General features: G+C 36.5%; 1 protein-coding gene across 1 annotated transcript in view; it reads left to right on the top strand.

Moving 5' to 3' along the window:
- Window positions 1-689: 689 nt before the first annotated feature.
- The window catches only part of LOC105384568 (tachykinin-like peptides receptor 86C), a 56,351-nt gene continuing 40,621 nt past the window's right edge, over window positions 690-16,419 (top strand). Inside the window, exons 1-3 of the mRNA XM_048621878.1 lie at window positions 690-917; window positions 9,855-9,997; window positions 11,664-11,877. Coding sequence (XP_048477835.1) covers window positions 781-917; window positions 9,855-9,997; window positions 11,664-11,877 — 494 coding nt within the window. The 5' untranslated portion in view covers window positions 690-780. The remainder of the gene's footprint in view (window positions 918-9,854; window positions 9,998-11,663; window positions 11,878-16,419) is intronic.

The following is a 16,419-nucleotide window of genomic DNA, read 5'->3' as shown; positions in this document are numbered from 1 at the left end:
GTATCCTTCTAGCCTTTCATGTCCATTTACTTATCAAGAAAAAGCATTGATCGAGATTTTTTTTTGTAACTTTATATGTATAATAATACATATTGTTATTTATACAGATTTGTGAAAAAAAAGTTATTACCGCCACATAGTGAGAAAAGTGAATCGTCCATAACTGTTTACATAAACTATAAATACTTCATACTTTACCCTTTCATCAATCATCATTAAATAAATACTGGGGTTTCATTTGGTGCTTGTTTAGACCTGTTATGTTATTATAATATCTATTAAATTCATGCAACCTAATTCATTCATTCCACTGACACAAATCTCCTTAGGTATTCCAACTTTTTGTGATCTAAACGTCTTCAAACAAGCTTCCACAAAATATCATTCATAAATAAATAAAATTGTTATTAAGAAAACTAAGCCGACAAAAGGACAAGTAGACAGTGATTTAAAAGCTTCTTTTTCTTCAGAGTTGACTAAGTTTTTTTTTCTTATTTCATTTCATTGAAACTTTGAATGTAACTCCTTGGCTCGGGCGGGCAATTGTAGCCTTTGGTTTTTTTGAAGTCGGCTGTCGATAACTGGAAATGGCACAATTTATTTAAGGTCTTCCGCAGCAGAATTTCGAATTTAGAGTGTCAGAAAAACGACGACGACTGTGCCGCGTAAAACAAATGACGGTATTCCAATTTCGAATGTGACATTTAAAAGTGACGTTTTGAAACAAGTGACAAGCGATGTGTGTAGAGTGCCTAGTGTGACTTAGTTTAGTGAGTTGCGATGGACGCGGAGATCGATATCCCGAAGTTTGTGAACTGCACGCGGCAACTGCTCAGTCATGAGAAGACGGATAACCTCAACTTCACGCAACTCCTGGACCTGCTGCCGAGCAAGATCCTCGACGATATATCACTCAAGTAAGTTGGACTTTACTCGTGTCGTGTTTACATAAACAAATTCTGTTACACTGAAAACTCTTTTATCTGACTACTATCGCCACTATTTATCAAATTGTGAAGTTGCTTCTGGATCAGCGACACATTAGCAATCAATGGTCCATAAGTAGTAGGTATTAGTTAACTATCTACAGTATATCAGATCCGTAGAGTTATGTGAGATTTCAAAGAATGGATAATTATTGTTGATTGCTAATGTAATTTATGTAAGATGGAGGTACAGTAGCACTTAATTGAGTTATGTTGTTTTAAATTTTATAATAATTATTCCTGGCCATTCTAGATATATACTGATAATATTCAACCCTGTATATTATATATTATTTTGAAATGGAAGTGGACTGGTCATAATCTAGCGTAGAAACGATGCCCGTTGGGTTAGTCGAGTTCCTGAGTGGAGACCACGAACAGACAAACATAGCGTGGTACGCCCTCCCCTAAGAGGCCTATTATATCCATCATTCCCCTAGAGTCCTATATCCAGAATTGGTTAATTATTATAATTATAACTATCGACCTCGCATTCAACGCTTTTAACGGAAATTTTAATATAATGAATTAGGTATTACGATTAAAATTTTATGGTTATGTTTAATGAGTTTCATGACACATTCACATAACATAATTGGGTAGATCTTTTACGAGTATGACGGTCACTGGGTATAATATCGGGTTTAACCGCATAACATTAACACGCCACTGTGAAGCAAATATAATTATTACGGATGGTGACAAGTTTAAATCCAACCTGCGGAAGGTGAAATATCTAATTATATTCATATTAAATTCTAACGCATAACTCAAATATCACTGCTACTGGAAATGAGGTTGCATAATTTTCAACACGTTGTAGGTGTGTTCGGCTTCATTTATGCCTGTGGTGCTGAAATGTGAGATAATAATGTACTTAATTGAAATCATATCAAAAGACGATAAAAGTACTACTTAGCACTTAGGCAATCGCTGTCATAAATAAAATACCGTCTTTAACCATTTAAAGTTAGAAAATTTAACTTTTTCTATTTTTATTTTGCTTTGTGAACATAATTATATGTATAGAGGTAGCCAATCTGCAATAACATGTAGTGGAGATATATTAAGTAGGTACTTATAATACCTAATAAATTGAAAGTCAAACGGAAAATCAATACAAAGACATCTTTAGTACGAGTAATATATTACAAGTCACATCTACATTCTCCTACCTTTATGATACCTTCCTATCGACATGTTATTATGCACCTCTAAGTGGTAAATAAGACATGGTAACACTTTAGTCTTAAATCCACCGGATTCCAGCAATAATTGAACCACAGATTACTTGGGCCGGTAGAGGGCGTCCCACAACCGGATGCCGGAACAACTTTATCCACGTGATAAATTACAACTCGGAAACGGAAGTAGGGCTAGAGAATCTAGAATCTAGATGGTTAGCACCAATTTATAGACTAGCGCTGTAGGTTTTTTTACGAGTGCAGTCATGCACTAGTTATTTTGTTTAAATAAAAGGGCGAGACTTAATTAAAATAATATGGCATATAAACTGCCTCTGTGGTCTAGTGGTAGAAGCTTCGCTTCATGACCCAGAGGTCCCGGGTTCGATTCCCGGGTGGGACCATCAATTTGTGTTTCTAAATTGTGGTTCTAAGTTTGGTTAGGACATAGAAGGCTGATCACCTGATGTCCGAAACAGTGAAACGATCCATGCTGTCGGATGGGCATGTAAAGCAGTCGGTCCTGCGCCTAGCTCTCTCCAGTCGTGTCGGTCAATCCGTCCCATTGGGCTATGAGAGTGATGGAACAGAGAGTGCTCCTGTGTACTGCGCACACACTTGGGCACTATAATATACTCCTGCGTAGATAGCTGATCTCAATTGAGATTGGCCGCCGTGGTCGAAATTCGGCTAGGAGGACATTATTATTATGGTATATAAAATTATTAGCTAAGCAACGCCTAGAGTTTAAACACATTTTTTACGTTTTAAGTTGGTAATATCCTGTTATACACTGTTAAATGTATTTCAATATTACGGACGGCGGCGGTGTCATTAAGTTAGCCATTTCCGTTTAGTAGTACCTTGTCACTAGAACTTTTTCATTGTTCGCGAGTGTATCTTTACTTGAAATGCTGCATACAACAAAGCACTGAAAAGGTAAATTCCGCAGCATGTCCTCATAAACCTTGTAAATATTATCTCGAGAAATACCACAACTGTTTTGTGCTAGCCAGTTATTCTGAAGCAGAGTTACGAGTTATGTAATAAAGCTTTTCTTGACTTATAAAAAGTAAAAGCTGAAAGTAAAAATAACTTTCGTGATATTTTTAAGAAATTGATATTTTTACTACTCAGTAACTTGGTTTTTTGAGCCGAGGGAGCTTTGATAAACAGTAAATGGATCCCGTGTCCCTTTTATGTTTAATAATGTACCTATAAAGTGTGTATATTAGTTTAAATCCAATGCATTCACAAGCTGTTTGGGATCGGTTAATGGAATGTTTAAAATTAAATTTCTGGTTTTATAAGCATGGCATTCAAGTTTCGAAACAGACCATTTTTATCTACTTCTTCAACTGAATATGCCTTATTTGAATTAGAAACCCGATCCAAGTATGATTGTTACTTTTATCCATATGTCCGTTACCTACTGAATGGGTGTGCCCACTGTGCCCTGTGTAAATGTCGCGACGTCCACAGTGCCATCATGCCATGAAATGTTTACCGATGATGTCATGTGGCAGGTGATATGACGGAAGAAATAAGTACTAACGACGCGACGGGTGATATAGAACCACAGACACCTTTGTCTATTTCTGTAACCCGGTAAACAGGCGGAACTAAAATAGAAACATTACGTATGTAACACCGTTTGTTTTGTGCTAGAAATATCTCTAATAACAAATATTAAGTGCACTAAAATGTGGGGTAGGAAACGGGCATTGTTGCACTCATTTTTTTAAGTTCCAGTTTCAAATAGGGCTGTAACAATCTAGGTACAACTAATAACCGAAAAATTAAAAAATAAACTTCTATAAAATATAAATTGTAATACAACTACGTCAGTAAATAATTTTAAATTCATCATCAGCCTGTACTCTGCTAAACATAGGCCTCTCCCGTGGATTACCACAACACTCGGTCTTCAGCCTTCCTCAGCCAGATATGCTTCTGTTCAGTTTTGTAATACTCTTGGCAAGAAATAACTTTAATGTATACTTCGCAAAGTTTCCAATGAAACTCCTTCCCAAGCCTGCTCCTGTCGTTGAAACAACAAAGGAGACACTACTTTATGTAAAACTATGTTATTATTATTCTCGTTAGTGTATATATAAATAGCTTCTTAGGTATTATACATATATATTTATTACATCTAGTTCTTGTACAGGTTATATAGTTTAGAAACGTTAAAAAATACGTTTGGTAATCAGCCATATTCAAACTGTATTCATGTTCCTTCAAAAGCACAAAGCCTCCGCTTGTATCTGTAATAACTTTGTGTGGGACAAAACGTAAGCTTTTACTAATACCTACTACATAGATGGAAACATGGATATGTATAATTAAAGTTTCCTCTAGGTATTGTACTAAACAATCAGACTGTTGCCAGGATTGCGTGCAGTCAGTAATAACGATAATGGTCGTCAACAGTATTTTTAAATCAACATTGATAGACTATCTATACTATTGATTTTTCTGCATTGTAGTGAAATATTCTGTGACGCTCACTTTTAAATAATTTTTGTTACTTATAGCTTATAGCACAGGTCGGGAGAAGCCTATGTCCAGCATCGGATGACTTCAGTTTGATGAAGATTGGCAAAATGAAGAAAATAATATTATATTAAATAATTACATGGTTCATCAGTCAGGCAGATTTTTTTCTATATTAAAGTATGAGGATGTTTGAATTTCCTATGAGGAAATAATGCCTTTTACGGTTCACTAACTGCCGGTTTCTATATATCTATCTATCCATAACTGGTAGTTACTTTCATACGATTTTGACATAATGAAAAGTTACAATCTGTCAAAATCGTATGAAAGTAACTACCAGTTATAGATAGATAGAGTTATAGAAACCGGCAGTAAGTAAAACAATAGATGTATGTTGTGAGAAAAGATAAATGGATAAACAAAAAAAGCAACATTCTTTTATAAATATAAATAGGTATCTACTAATATATATTTCTTTCTTTTTGAGTCCCAAATTGGCAAATAGGGGTGGTGCAAGAAAATCTCGACCCAACTTTAAATATTTTGGGACTTTAGTTAATCCCTCGGTGATATATATTTTGTATGTAATTTAAATAAACAAGGAATACATAACCACTTGCTGGTATTCACCGCACCGGTTAAGCTGTAAACTTTTTATCTTGAATAAGTATATAAAAGAAAAAAGTAATTTTCACCTGGAATCCGGTCTGGATATAAACGAAAAAGAAGAAAATATTAGAATTATCTCAAGCTTTTCGTTGGTAAATTCAACATATTTCAAAACTTTATCATCGTATTATTTGGAATTATGTTTTATAAATCAAAATACACTTGAAAATAAAACTGTTAATAATACTTAATACTAAACTGAATTTTATGAGCTCTATTAATTTTCTCACCTTCTTCTCAGTCAGATTTACTCAGCTCTAATTTGCGAGTAGGAGTCCTGTACTTCTCCTGTGTGTAAGTGTAAGTAAGGGCACGAAGGTTAGGTGGACCATGCAGGATTGTATAGCTCCACCCAAAAAAGTCACATTTTGTGCATCCGAGAATGCCCATTTAGGAACCAAAACTTAGTCAACTTAGTAAGAGTGCTTCACGGGAAGCTTATGAAGCTACGCTGGCTCTCCCTAGGATTCTATTTGATGTTTAAGGTTCCTAGAACTGTAGAGAATGACGCTAGAACGCTGAACGTTTTTTCTCCAAGAATCTGCAGTTTACATACCCTTTCTGTGAAGCATGAAATAGAGGGCTGTTCATCCTTCATGTAACAGAATGTATTTTTTGCGTAATCTGGTAAAAATAAAGATGATCCAACTCATCTTGTGAGATAGAAAAAAATATCGTGTAGGTACTGTATTTTGTATCAGTATGGATTAGTTTATAATACCAAATACATACACGTACCTTTATTCATTCAGTTATTATTATATTTTATACAAAAAAATCATCAAAGACCAAAACGTTTTGGCGAACTTTATTATCTGTAAGAAATGTTATTTATTTATTTTATAACACAAACGTAATACATGAATTTTACATGGAAATTAAGAAATATCGAATTTGATAAATGGATCAAGATTTTCCTCATCTTTAACGGCTTTTCCTCGACTGCTTGTGTTTTAATTAAAACACCAGTCCGTCACTTCAAACTTTCCCATCTTGTTTCCAATTAGAGAGCCTTAACCATTTTTGCCGAGGAACCCATTACAACCGGTTAGGTAGATGAGTTGGAACAGGCTAACGCTTGAGCGTGGGACGCACTCTGGCCCTTTAGACAAACGAGCTTTTCTATCTTGAAGGATTCTTTAACAATTATGTGAGATAACCATGAGATAAGTCCGGATAATGCTGTCCAGGAATAGATAAATAAAATATATAATAAAGAAAGCTAAATGTAGACTTATGTACCGACAATCGACGACCGAATGGCGTAGTGGTTAGTGACCCTGACTACTGAGCCGATGGTCCCGGGTTCGATTCCCGGCTGGGGCAGATATTTGTTTAAACACAGATATTTGTTCTCGGGTCTTGGATGTGCCCGTAAAATGGCAATAGGCCCGCCCCCTATTACATTGGGACTAACATACACTCTGGCGAAAAGTGGGTGCAGCAATGCACCTCTGCCTACCCCGCAAGGGAGTACATTAGTACAAGGCGTGAGTGCGTGTGTGTGTGTGTATGTACCGACAATAACTTATCTATCTATCTATCTATCAATAAACTAACCCAACTTATACGTGACAGAATTAGCAACATTGCTTAAATTAGTCTCATTGTGCTTTTTCTACTGGACTTTGATTATGATATTACCTAATTAAAATATTTTTTAATAGTTTCGCTGATATTTATAAAAGACACGTACTTGACTCTTTTAATACTTAAAGAATAAGAAAACTTGTTGATCTGAGGGAAGCCTCAGCCTCACTGAGAAAAGTTTTGATGATAAGAGTTCCCAAGTTTCTGAAGACCCAGATCATAAGTTTCATAAAATCTATTATATTTGCTTGGCAAAATAGATGAAATGGGGTCTCACTAGGCTAGCGTGGTGGACTGGGCCTAAAACCCTTCCTTCATTGCAACGGGACCTGTACCCAGTGGGGACGTGATGGGTTGTGATGATGATGAAAATAGATTAAAGAACACAAAAAATACAGTCAAATATCGATTACACTCGCGGGCACCCATTTCAAAATACCTACGCACGAGCTACCCACTGGTTTCAGTTTTCAACTTTTTATTTTGTTTTTGTAAACACGCTAGGTACCCGTTTTGTCACCATTAATATGTGTGTCCCTAATGATAATGACAAATGATCCTTTAATCTGGACATCGCATTGCCGTCTGTTTGCGGACCCAGATGGCCCCGGGCAGCCGGATCAACTACTGATTAGAATAACAACCCAACCTAATAGCTTTGTACCCAACAACAATACACTATTTGTATGCCGAGCTGTGTCAGTTGGCGCGTATATTATAAGCATTGACCTTGACATTCAAAAAAAGGAATGCATTTCAGTAGGTATGGTATCATTCCTCGTAATAGAACTTTCAACTTGATATTTTTATAAATATGAATTTCCAGCTAGCATTTTTAGAGTAGCTAACTCCTTCTTACAATTTCGCAAGCGATTGATCACACTATTTCTATACTTGGAATGGTTCACATAAACATACCTATACTACGTGCCTACTACATACTCGTACGTAAATAGAGAAACTAAAATATTTATAGTTCAAGTCGGGTTTCGGAGTTGACACAGAACTCTGGCAGTGCCACGAGTGTTGACGCGGACTGTACAAATAAATAGAGAATTTTCACAAGAATAAATTGAATTCACAGGTCGGACTGAGCCAAATCAACGACTCTAATTTATAGCTTTAATGCCCTAGCGGTTTTGTAGTTGCTAATCCTGCAATAACGGTGAATGATTCGCCATTTCGTTGGATGAAACTAATTAATAATTTAGTTTAGCTTGATTTAGGGGACATTGTCCCTGGGAATAAATTATAAGAGGTTTTCATGCCTTTTCAGTGAAGGCCAAAGTGAAACTTTGCTTTTAATTGCCCAATTTCAAGTTCTTTGTCTGGTAATTATCCGGCATTGCTGTAGTGTGTTTCGTTCGATAGAACTTTGTTATTTTATCTTTGAAGTTTTAATTACCTATCCAATAACTTACAAGTGTGGAGTTTGGACAGATGTTGTTCAAGTTATTTCTATTAATTTGTCTAATTACTATGAGAAACTTTTAATGAACAACATAGTTTGCTGCCGTCAAGAATACAAGAATATTAATCACAGTGAAATAATGTAAAATATTACATGTTTCATGTTCATGTTTTTCTGAAGTGTGAAGTAACGAGAATATAATTTAAAAGAAACTACCCAAGTAATCTACCTAACAACATTCTTATTCAGGAAATTTTATCTCAACCGACGCAGGATATATTTTATGCTTGAATTTCCCACACTACATTTCAAAAAATACACCGAGCTAGAGAATAAAATTACTTACAAATTGGTATCCCTACACACTTATAAAAGCAGCCTTTAATCAAAATGTATGATCATAATTTTTTGTTTACCGTCAGAAAACACGCAATTTACGTATGTTATTTTCTTCTGATTGCTTTAATCATGTGCTTTCTTTTCACGCTGAGTTCATAACCTTGATATAAATATGTTTTTTCGTAGAAAATTTTCTTTTTCCGTAAAATTATTATTATTTACAATCTCAAAATCTCAATTACTCAGATACTTACCTATACTATGTAGGTACCTAAATTATATTTTTATTAATTTATAAACATAAATACGAAATACTTATGAATTTTATGATGTGATTTCCGTCTAACGAAAATGGACCTCAAGAAAAGCTAAGAATGTCTTTCATTTTCTACCCGCTTGCGTAATTTCCTGGCATTCTCGAGACCATTGACGGCGAAGTGCGGATTACACCGGAACCCATAACCTAATGCTATAAGCTGCACGCTATGCTATCTTGCTTGATAAAATAAACAAAAGCCTACGGATTTAGAAACACTGAAGGTTTGAAGATGGATGCGATGATTCTATTGATAATAAAAATAGTGTTATAGCTACGTAACTGTAAATGAATGTGATCTTTAAATAAATATAGGAAGGTATTAATTAAATTATGTATTCACTATGTCAACAAAGATACTAGGATTTAAGTCAGTTTTCGCTCTTTATAAGAGACTAGAATGACTAGGATTCTAAGGATCGAGTATATATATATATATATATATATATAATGCTTGACTAAATACGAAGTTTCATAGACCGGCTGCTATATCTTTAAACAATAGTAGCCTTTCAGTACTCGGCTTCATCTCATATCGAACAGGCCTTGGCAAAGTAGGCAACTGTGCATACCTCTGGCATAAGTGGGGGTGGAGCGAGTCAGCAGCTTGCGAATGCGGACACTCACAGCAGACCATAGACCACATCGTCTTCGAGTGTCCTATCACAAAATATGCCGGACCTGCCGATGACTTCACCAACCTCACCAGCAGCGCTACTGCATATTTAAATAATTGTAGTTTTTAGTGACGTGTATAAATTCTTATTTTAATATTATTTTATGTAACCAGTAAAGCCATACGATAAATAAATAGTAGTAGACACCTGTTGAGACTGATAGGAGTTCTCTTTTGTCGACAGAGTGACGCTGGGCAACTGCATGGGTCTCGGGGAGCGGCCGTACCGCCCGCCCTGGTGGGGGCAGCTGGCCTGGTTCGTCGTATTCATGGCCATGCTACTGGTGGCCGTGCTCGGGAACACACTGGTCATATGGATAGTTCTTGGTAAGTTGGTTTTGGGTGTTAGACTCTTCTGTGGAAGTAGTCCTTAGAAGAAAGTAGGTTTGAGTATCGTGTTTTCTGTTCAGGGACCCGAAGCAGGTATAAATAATAAAAAGCGCTTACATAATTAAAATACAAAAAAGTAAGACTAAATCTGAATCTATCTAATTAATTATTTACACAATCTAATTAAAGCTTGTTAACTTTTTGGATGCCTATTGTTATTACAAGCATTCAAAGAGCTGAGATAAAACATATTTTTGCGCGTAGAATATAACAAAAGACATGTATGTAAATATTTTTTACAACACACAAACACTTGCCTTAAGTATATAAAAAAACTAAACATAATAAAAAATATAAGCAGGGTCCTAGGTAGTAGGTCTTTCTCACTTTGTTTCTAAAAGCCCCATGTGGGACATCTAACCAGCTCGTACCTAATAAGTCCACCTATAAAGCACAAACAAAGACAAATGCCAGAGGGTGTGCACGAGGATACAATAGAAAAAGAAATCTTGTATGCCAACTTAAATAAGATAACTACGTATAGTTATTGTTGCTTTACATAGGTATAAATATTTAATCAATCATTGCATTTTCCAAATGCAATTTCCGTCGTCAATTCACAAGTAAAATACTTCTCAAACATTTGTTCTATCAAATCAATCCTGTCGAGATACATTCACGGTAGAATTCTTAGATTTTCTATTTTGCTAACAACGAGCAATATCTGGGTTTCCCAGCGTATCAGAATAAACATCAATACACTCTGTATTCTGTGGCGGATACAGGAAAACCGCTGAAGGCAACCGACCGGCTAAGTTTTCAAATTGAAATCGTCTCTCGCAATGGAGTACTTTCAATTCCTTTGCGACTGTACATTGGAAGACGTCCTTTTTCCTGAAGCGCAAAGCTGTAGGAGAGATGAATAATATACAGCCGTTAAGCTTTTCAGTGTGGACTCATAATTTGTGTGCATTTCCGCTGCACTCTTACAAAATGCGGCTTTAAAGCTTGTTTTTTTTTGTATATTTATGTTCACTGCTCAGCGCTGGCGCTGTGTATCAAGTTAATCGGGTTGCGGGTGTTTTATTATTGTCATGTAAATATTTGCGGTGTTACTGTGTTGTGTGTATTGTGCGGTCACTGGGAAAGTGGAGTGCTCGGTTTCTTTCTTTGTATTTTCACAAGATTGAATATTTATGGACTTGAGATAACATAGTTTGTTATTATAATGCCATTTTTTTTCTTTCAGTGTTATTATAATGTCATATACCTAGTTGAATATGAATGTTGGTTTACATTCACTTCTACTTGAAATTTTGTATCTTAGCAACTAATTTTCAAAATTAGTACCTGTATTATTACCCGGATTACTAATAAACCAAAGCAACACACATAATCCTCTCAGAAGCTTAAAGGTAACATACACAGTAGTGCTTCATGCGATATCCCTTCTCATAAAAACGCTTAAGAGGACTACTCTAGCGCAGCACCAACTTCAACTCTAACAATTCGGCATTCGTAAGCTAGTGACCCTCTAGTGTCCATTTCGTCTTTAAAACGTCTTCATCTTAAATTTAACAGCCCTGTTCTTGTCGGTGTAGTTCTTGCCACCGCAGTCTGTCACAAGACGGTCTTAAAAACTAAACTAAACTATTTCTTCCAGCCCACCGCCGCATGCGCACCGTCACCAACTGCTTCCTAGTCAACCTGGCAGTCGCTGACCTGCTAATGGCCACTTTGAACGGCGCTCCGAACTTCGTGTTCTTGGTGACCGCTGATTGGCCGTTCGGAGCAGCCACGTGTACTGCGAGCAACTTCACGGCTAATCTGACCGTGTCTGCGGGCGTGTTCACGCTGGTCGCCATTACTGTTGACAGGTATCTATGTTGAATATTTTACCATATTCTATGGATTCCATTCTATTTTATTCTATGTGTACCTGCACCTGGCTATCTCGAATAGAACCTTCGTAAATATCCCCAAGATCTCCCTTTCTAAGCTTGGACCATTTTCCACTGCGCTGGACCACAGCGGATTGGTGGATTCACATAATTATTATCTACGTGCGCAAAATCTAGAAGTGCAGAATGCTATATTTAGTCCTCATCTCTCAGAATGGAATTTATATAATTATTATGTGAGAAGAGGATTTTCATGCTAAAACAATACAAATTAATTTAATATAATAACATATTATGCATGAGCTATTACTGGAGCTTTGAACTAATTACATTTGAGACAGTGACAGCATGGTTTCAGCATCAGTAGCATCACATACATAACGTTAATCTAGACATTGTGAAACAGGCACTTAGCTAAACCTGCACTAAGTATATCTTGATATTCTCTTAGTGCTTATTTATGTTCCTGTCTAACATGTCTTGCTGTTTCACAATTAGCAACAATTCGAACTAAATTACAACTAATAAATTATTATTGTAGGTTAGGTACAATCAAGGAATAATTCGGTATACGACTTTAAAACTTAAAGCCACTAACTACAAACACACACACTTGAACAACTGAGTTTTCACGGACTGGGTAGCCAAAAAGCTTTCAGACAAGACCAGAATTACCGCGATTGTATTTTCTTATTATTACGATAAAACAAAGTGGGTTGCAAAATATTAATTACTTAAGTATAACCTAAACCATAAAAATATACTTACGTAGAATTTGAGAGTACAGTGTTTTTAAATGCACGGTTTGTTTTTCAGTATTTTTTTGACTGGTGATGAGATTGTTGTTTTTTAATCAAAATATTCGGCAGTTTGCATGTTCCTGTCATCGTTTTTTTATTAACTCTCACTAACATATAGGTAGGTGTACCTCAGACATATAACTTCTCAAGAGTTGACCTAGAAGAGGGAGTTCAATACACGTGCACTTAGTTTCAAAGACCTCACCTCTCCAACTGTCGTAGAATTCTCAAAGTTTCCTCCTAAAGACTGTCTGTAGTTACACTTCCATCTTGCACAGTGCATACTGCTTATCAAAGGCCTTAAATTGACTTCGACATAGATGCACATGTTATCATATTTTATAACCTTAGGGCCAGGTTTTGATCCCTAGTTAATTCAACCATTGCTCATAAATTGCTACCATTACTTAAAAACCAACAAAATTCGTATGTCGCATACTAATGGTTAAAGTTGACCACGGATCAAAAAACTGGACCTTATGTGAAATGAAAAAGTTTATACTCGAGCCGTGGGGTTCAAATTATGCTATGAACATATGTGTGTGCTCTTACCCCCAAATTCATAGAGCTTTTTGGCACTTTACAATAGCTTTAAAATTGACGTTGTGATATACGAACTTCAACTTTTTGAGTGACGTAAAGAGTCGAAATTCGTGTGTTTCGAAGTCAATTTTAACCTTATTGTAAATATAAAATACCCTCTTTGAATTTGAGGGCTAAATTCTAGATGTGTCCTAAGTGAATTGCTCATTCAAACGGCGGCCGATCATGTGACTGTCAAAATGTGCCACGAAACTAGAGAGGCTCACTTGCGATTCAAATCACCTTTCAGAATAGTAATTTTACATCTGCCTGACCCCTTGTTAAATATTAACTGGGTCATTAAAAGATAAATCAACAGTTTGTTGACCATAGCGAGTTGTATTTAACAGCCATAACTCCTCTGGGACCTTTGATGGCCGGTGTTAATGAGTCAGTAACACATCAAAGCAATCGTAATGAGTCCTAGGTGAAGTTATTCTTGGTTAACTCATATGAGATGACTTCCCATAATCGGTAACTGAGTAGACTCACTTTTAAAATATTTTACTATATTTTGTAGATACAAATAAATGAAATATTATATGATGTTTTTTCAATCGTCAACCCGTTGTACAGCTTTTCTTTCCCATAATGTAACGTATTCAAAATGCTAAAATACTTAAATCTGTCTATGAACCTAACTCTTCGTTACTTGACTAATATCTTCAAATTCAATTAATATATTGCAAACGCCTCTTCTCATACTGCCAATACCGAGTTAAAAGGCACCAACATAATAAGCTTCGTTTATCGACGTAATGTCATGAAAGAGTGATAAATAGCGTGCGACAACCCCCAACTAATAGGGTCACGACGGAATAGATCTAATTAAGCACATCAATCTTTGAGCGAGAAGCTCAGGCAACAGGCTTAGTGGGTTTACGTATAGAAAGACGATGCCACGATTTCACACTAAGGGTATAATTGTATTATTTTACCTCTTGGTATCGCTATCATTTGTGCTGGTTTTACAATATCTTGGCTGCACAAAATGAGACACGTCTTTTGCACTGGGTGATCAACGTGCACTGCCGTGCGATTCTATAAAGCTAATTGTCATAACTCGATTCTGAATCCGGAGTAAGTTTTGAAATTGGCATTCTGTAATTTCCGCAATTTCGAGATTTTGGCAAATAATGTATGAGATGACATACGTGAAGTGAAAGGTGAAGGGAGAATGAATATCGAAGTGAGATGTCTGATTTTACAGAATTGCAAAGCTGGGGGTCACCCTATATGACGAAAAGCGAGGTTTCGGTGCGCTGCTGTGGGAACCTCGAGTCTATCTCGCTGTATTAAACGTGGCGATTGCACGACAGCTCTCATTTGTTCGTTTTTCGTCAGTACAGAGTGTATAACCGCCCTGATGCGGTTTTGATTGCCGAACCGTTTCACCACGGAGACAAATCTTACACCAGCTTTGTGATTGTCACCGACACGGACAAGGAGAAGACAACTGTGTGTATTTAAACGTTGTCTGTGAAATTATGTTTCATACAGTGATAGCGTAATTTTTACACCCACAGGTCTGCTGAAAAGGCATTCTTTCATACCTTCTTATTCTGAATATTGGGATTAGTTAAATGGGAATTAATTAATTAGACAGCTCCTGTCGGATTTAAAGCGATAGTCCCATAATTAAACAAAACGCCAACGGTCCCGGGGCGGTTCGTCATTTAGGTTTGAGTTAGATGTACTGTGTACATATTTACATAAATTATTAGTCTTCATAATGGGGAAAACTTGGCCTTCCTGACTCCTGTCATGTGGTTAACATGTAGGTATCGTTATAATTATAAAACTATTGAATATGACTTAAGAGTTTTTAATACAAAACTTGGGCCTCAGCATAAATCACCATGATTATAGGTGCGATAGTTAAGAACACATTTCACTAAAATACATACTTACAGACTAATGAAGTACCTCCTCCTTTTTTCAATGTCGGTTAAAAAAATTGGATTCCGCTCTCACGCTCTTCAACTCTGTTGTTTATTGATTGAACTCGATTGGGCTATTCATGTTCAGAAATAAATTGGCCCGATACCCTTCCTTCCATATTTTATTACAATATTAATTTTATTTATTACATAAAACTCCGTCCATACCAGGTGCTGTCAATATGTTTTACTGCTGTTAAGGCTGCTTGCTTCGAGTAGAAACTAATACTAAGGTTGTACGAAGTTTTGCACTTAAATATAACTTGTAGCTCGGCTTACCAATGTATAAGTTAACTAATAAAGTTTGTGCCTATCACATTATATAAAGATATATAGGTAGTAGCATTTACACGCGAGCCTAATTATACAATTTCGCTCTTGGATTTCAGTACCTATTCCATAGGATTTTTGAGTTGTAAAGAGTACCTATTCATACAATTTTTTTATTCGTGGAAAAAGTTATTACAATTTTACCCAGATTGTGCGACTGTCTGTCTTGTCAGACTGTGTTTCTCATAATTAACTTGATACTCGTGCTATGTCGTGATGAAATACATATTTTTTCATCAACCGTACATTTTCTCGGCGGCCAAATGTCTTAAAGACGGTGATATACTCTGCTCGAATACACAGCACAAGAAACATGATCATATCCTTGCCCGAAAGGCTCGTCTTTCCTAGCCTTAGATTGAGAAGATACGAAGAAGATGGAGTGTCAGTGTAAAAGAAATGTCTCAACAAATAACACCCCTCTTCTACCACCTGAACTCTTATTTTTAATTAGTTCGAATATAAGACTTGTGGACTAAGGTTACCGACATAGCTGTCAAAATATGCAAGCTGAAGTGGCAGTGGGCTGGTCATATCTGCCGAAGAACCGATAACCTTTGGGGTAGACGAGTTCTCGAGTGGAGACCACGAACAGGCAAACGCAGCGTGGGAAGCCCTCCTGCCCGCTGGACTGACGACCTTAGGCGGGTGGCGGGTATAGTGGTTGGATGAGGAAGGCCGAGGACCGAGTGTTGTGGCGCTCCTTGGGAGAGGCCTGTGTCCAGCAGTGGATGATTATTGGCTGATGATGATAAGGCTTGTGAATTTATTAATTAGTGCAATGGTTGTCAATTGTCATTAGATGAACTCAAAACGGTTAGCGTCAATTCACACGTACCACAACCACACCACGTCGCAGCGACATA

The sequence above is a fragment of the Plutella xylostella genome, chromosome 6, assembly GCF_932276165.1.
Source record: "Plutella xylostella chromosome 6, ilPluXylo3.1, whole genome shotgun sequence".
Taxonomy (NCBI): domain Eukaryota; kingdom Metazoa; phylum Arthropoda; class Insecta; order Lepidoptera; family Plutellidae; genus Plutella; species Plutella xylostella.
Note: the sequence above shows the minus strand (reverse complement) of the source record. Positions and strands in the feature narration are given on the sequence as shown.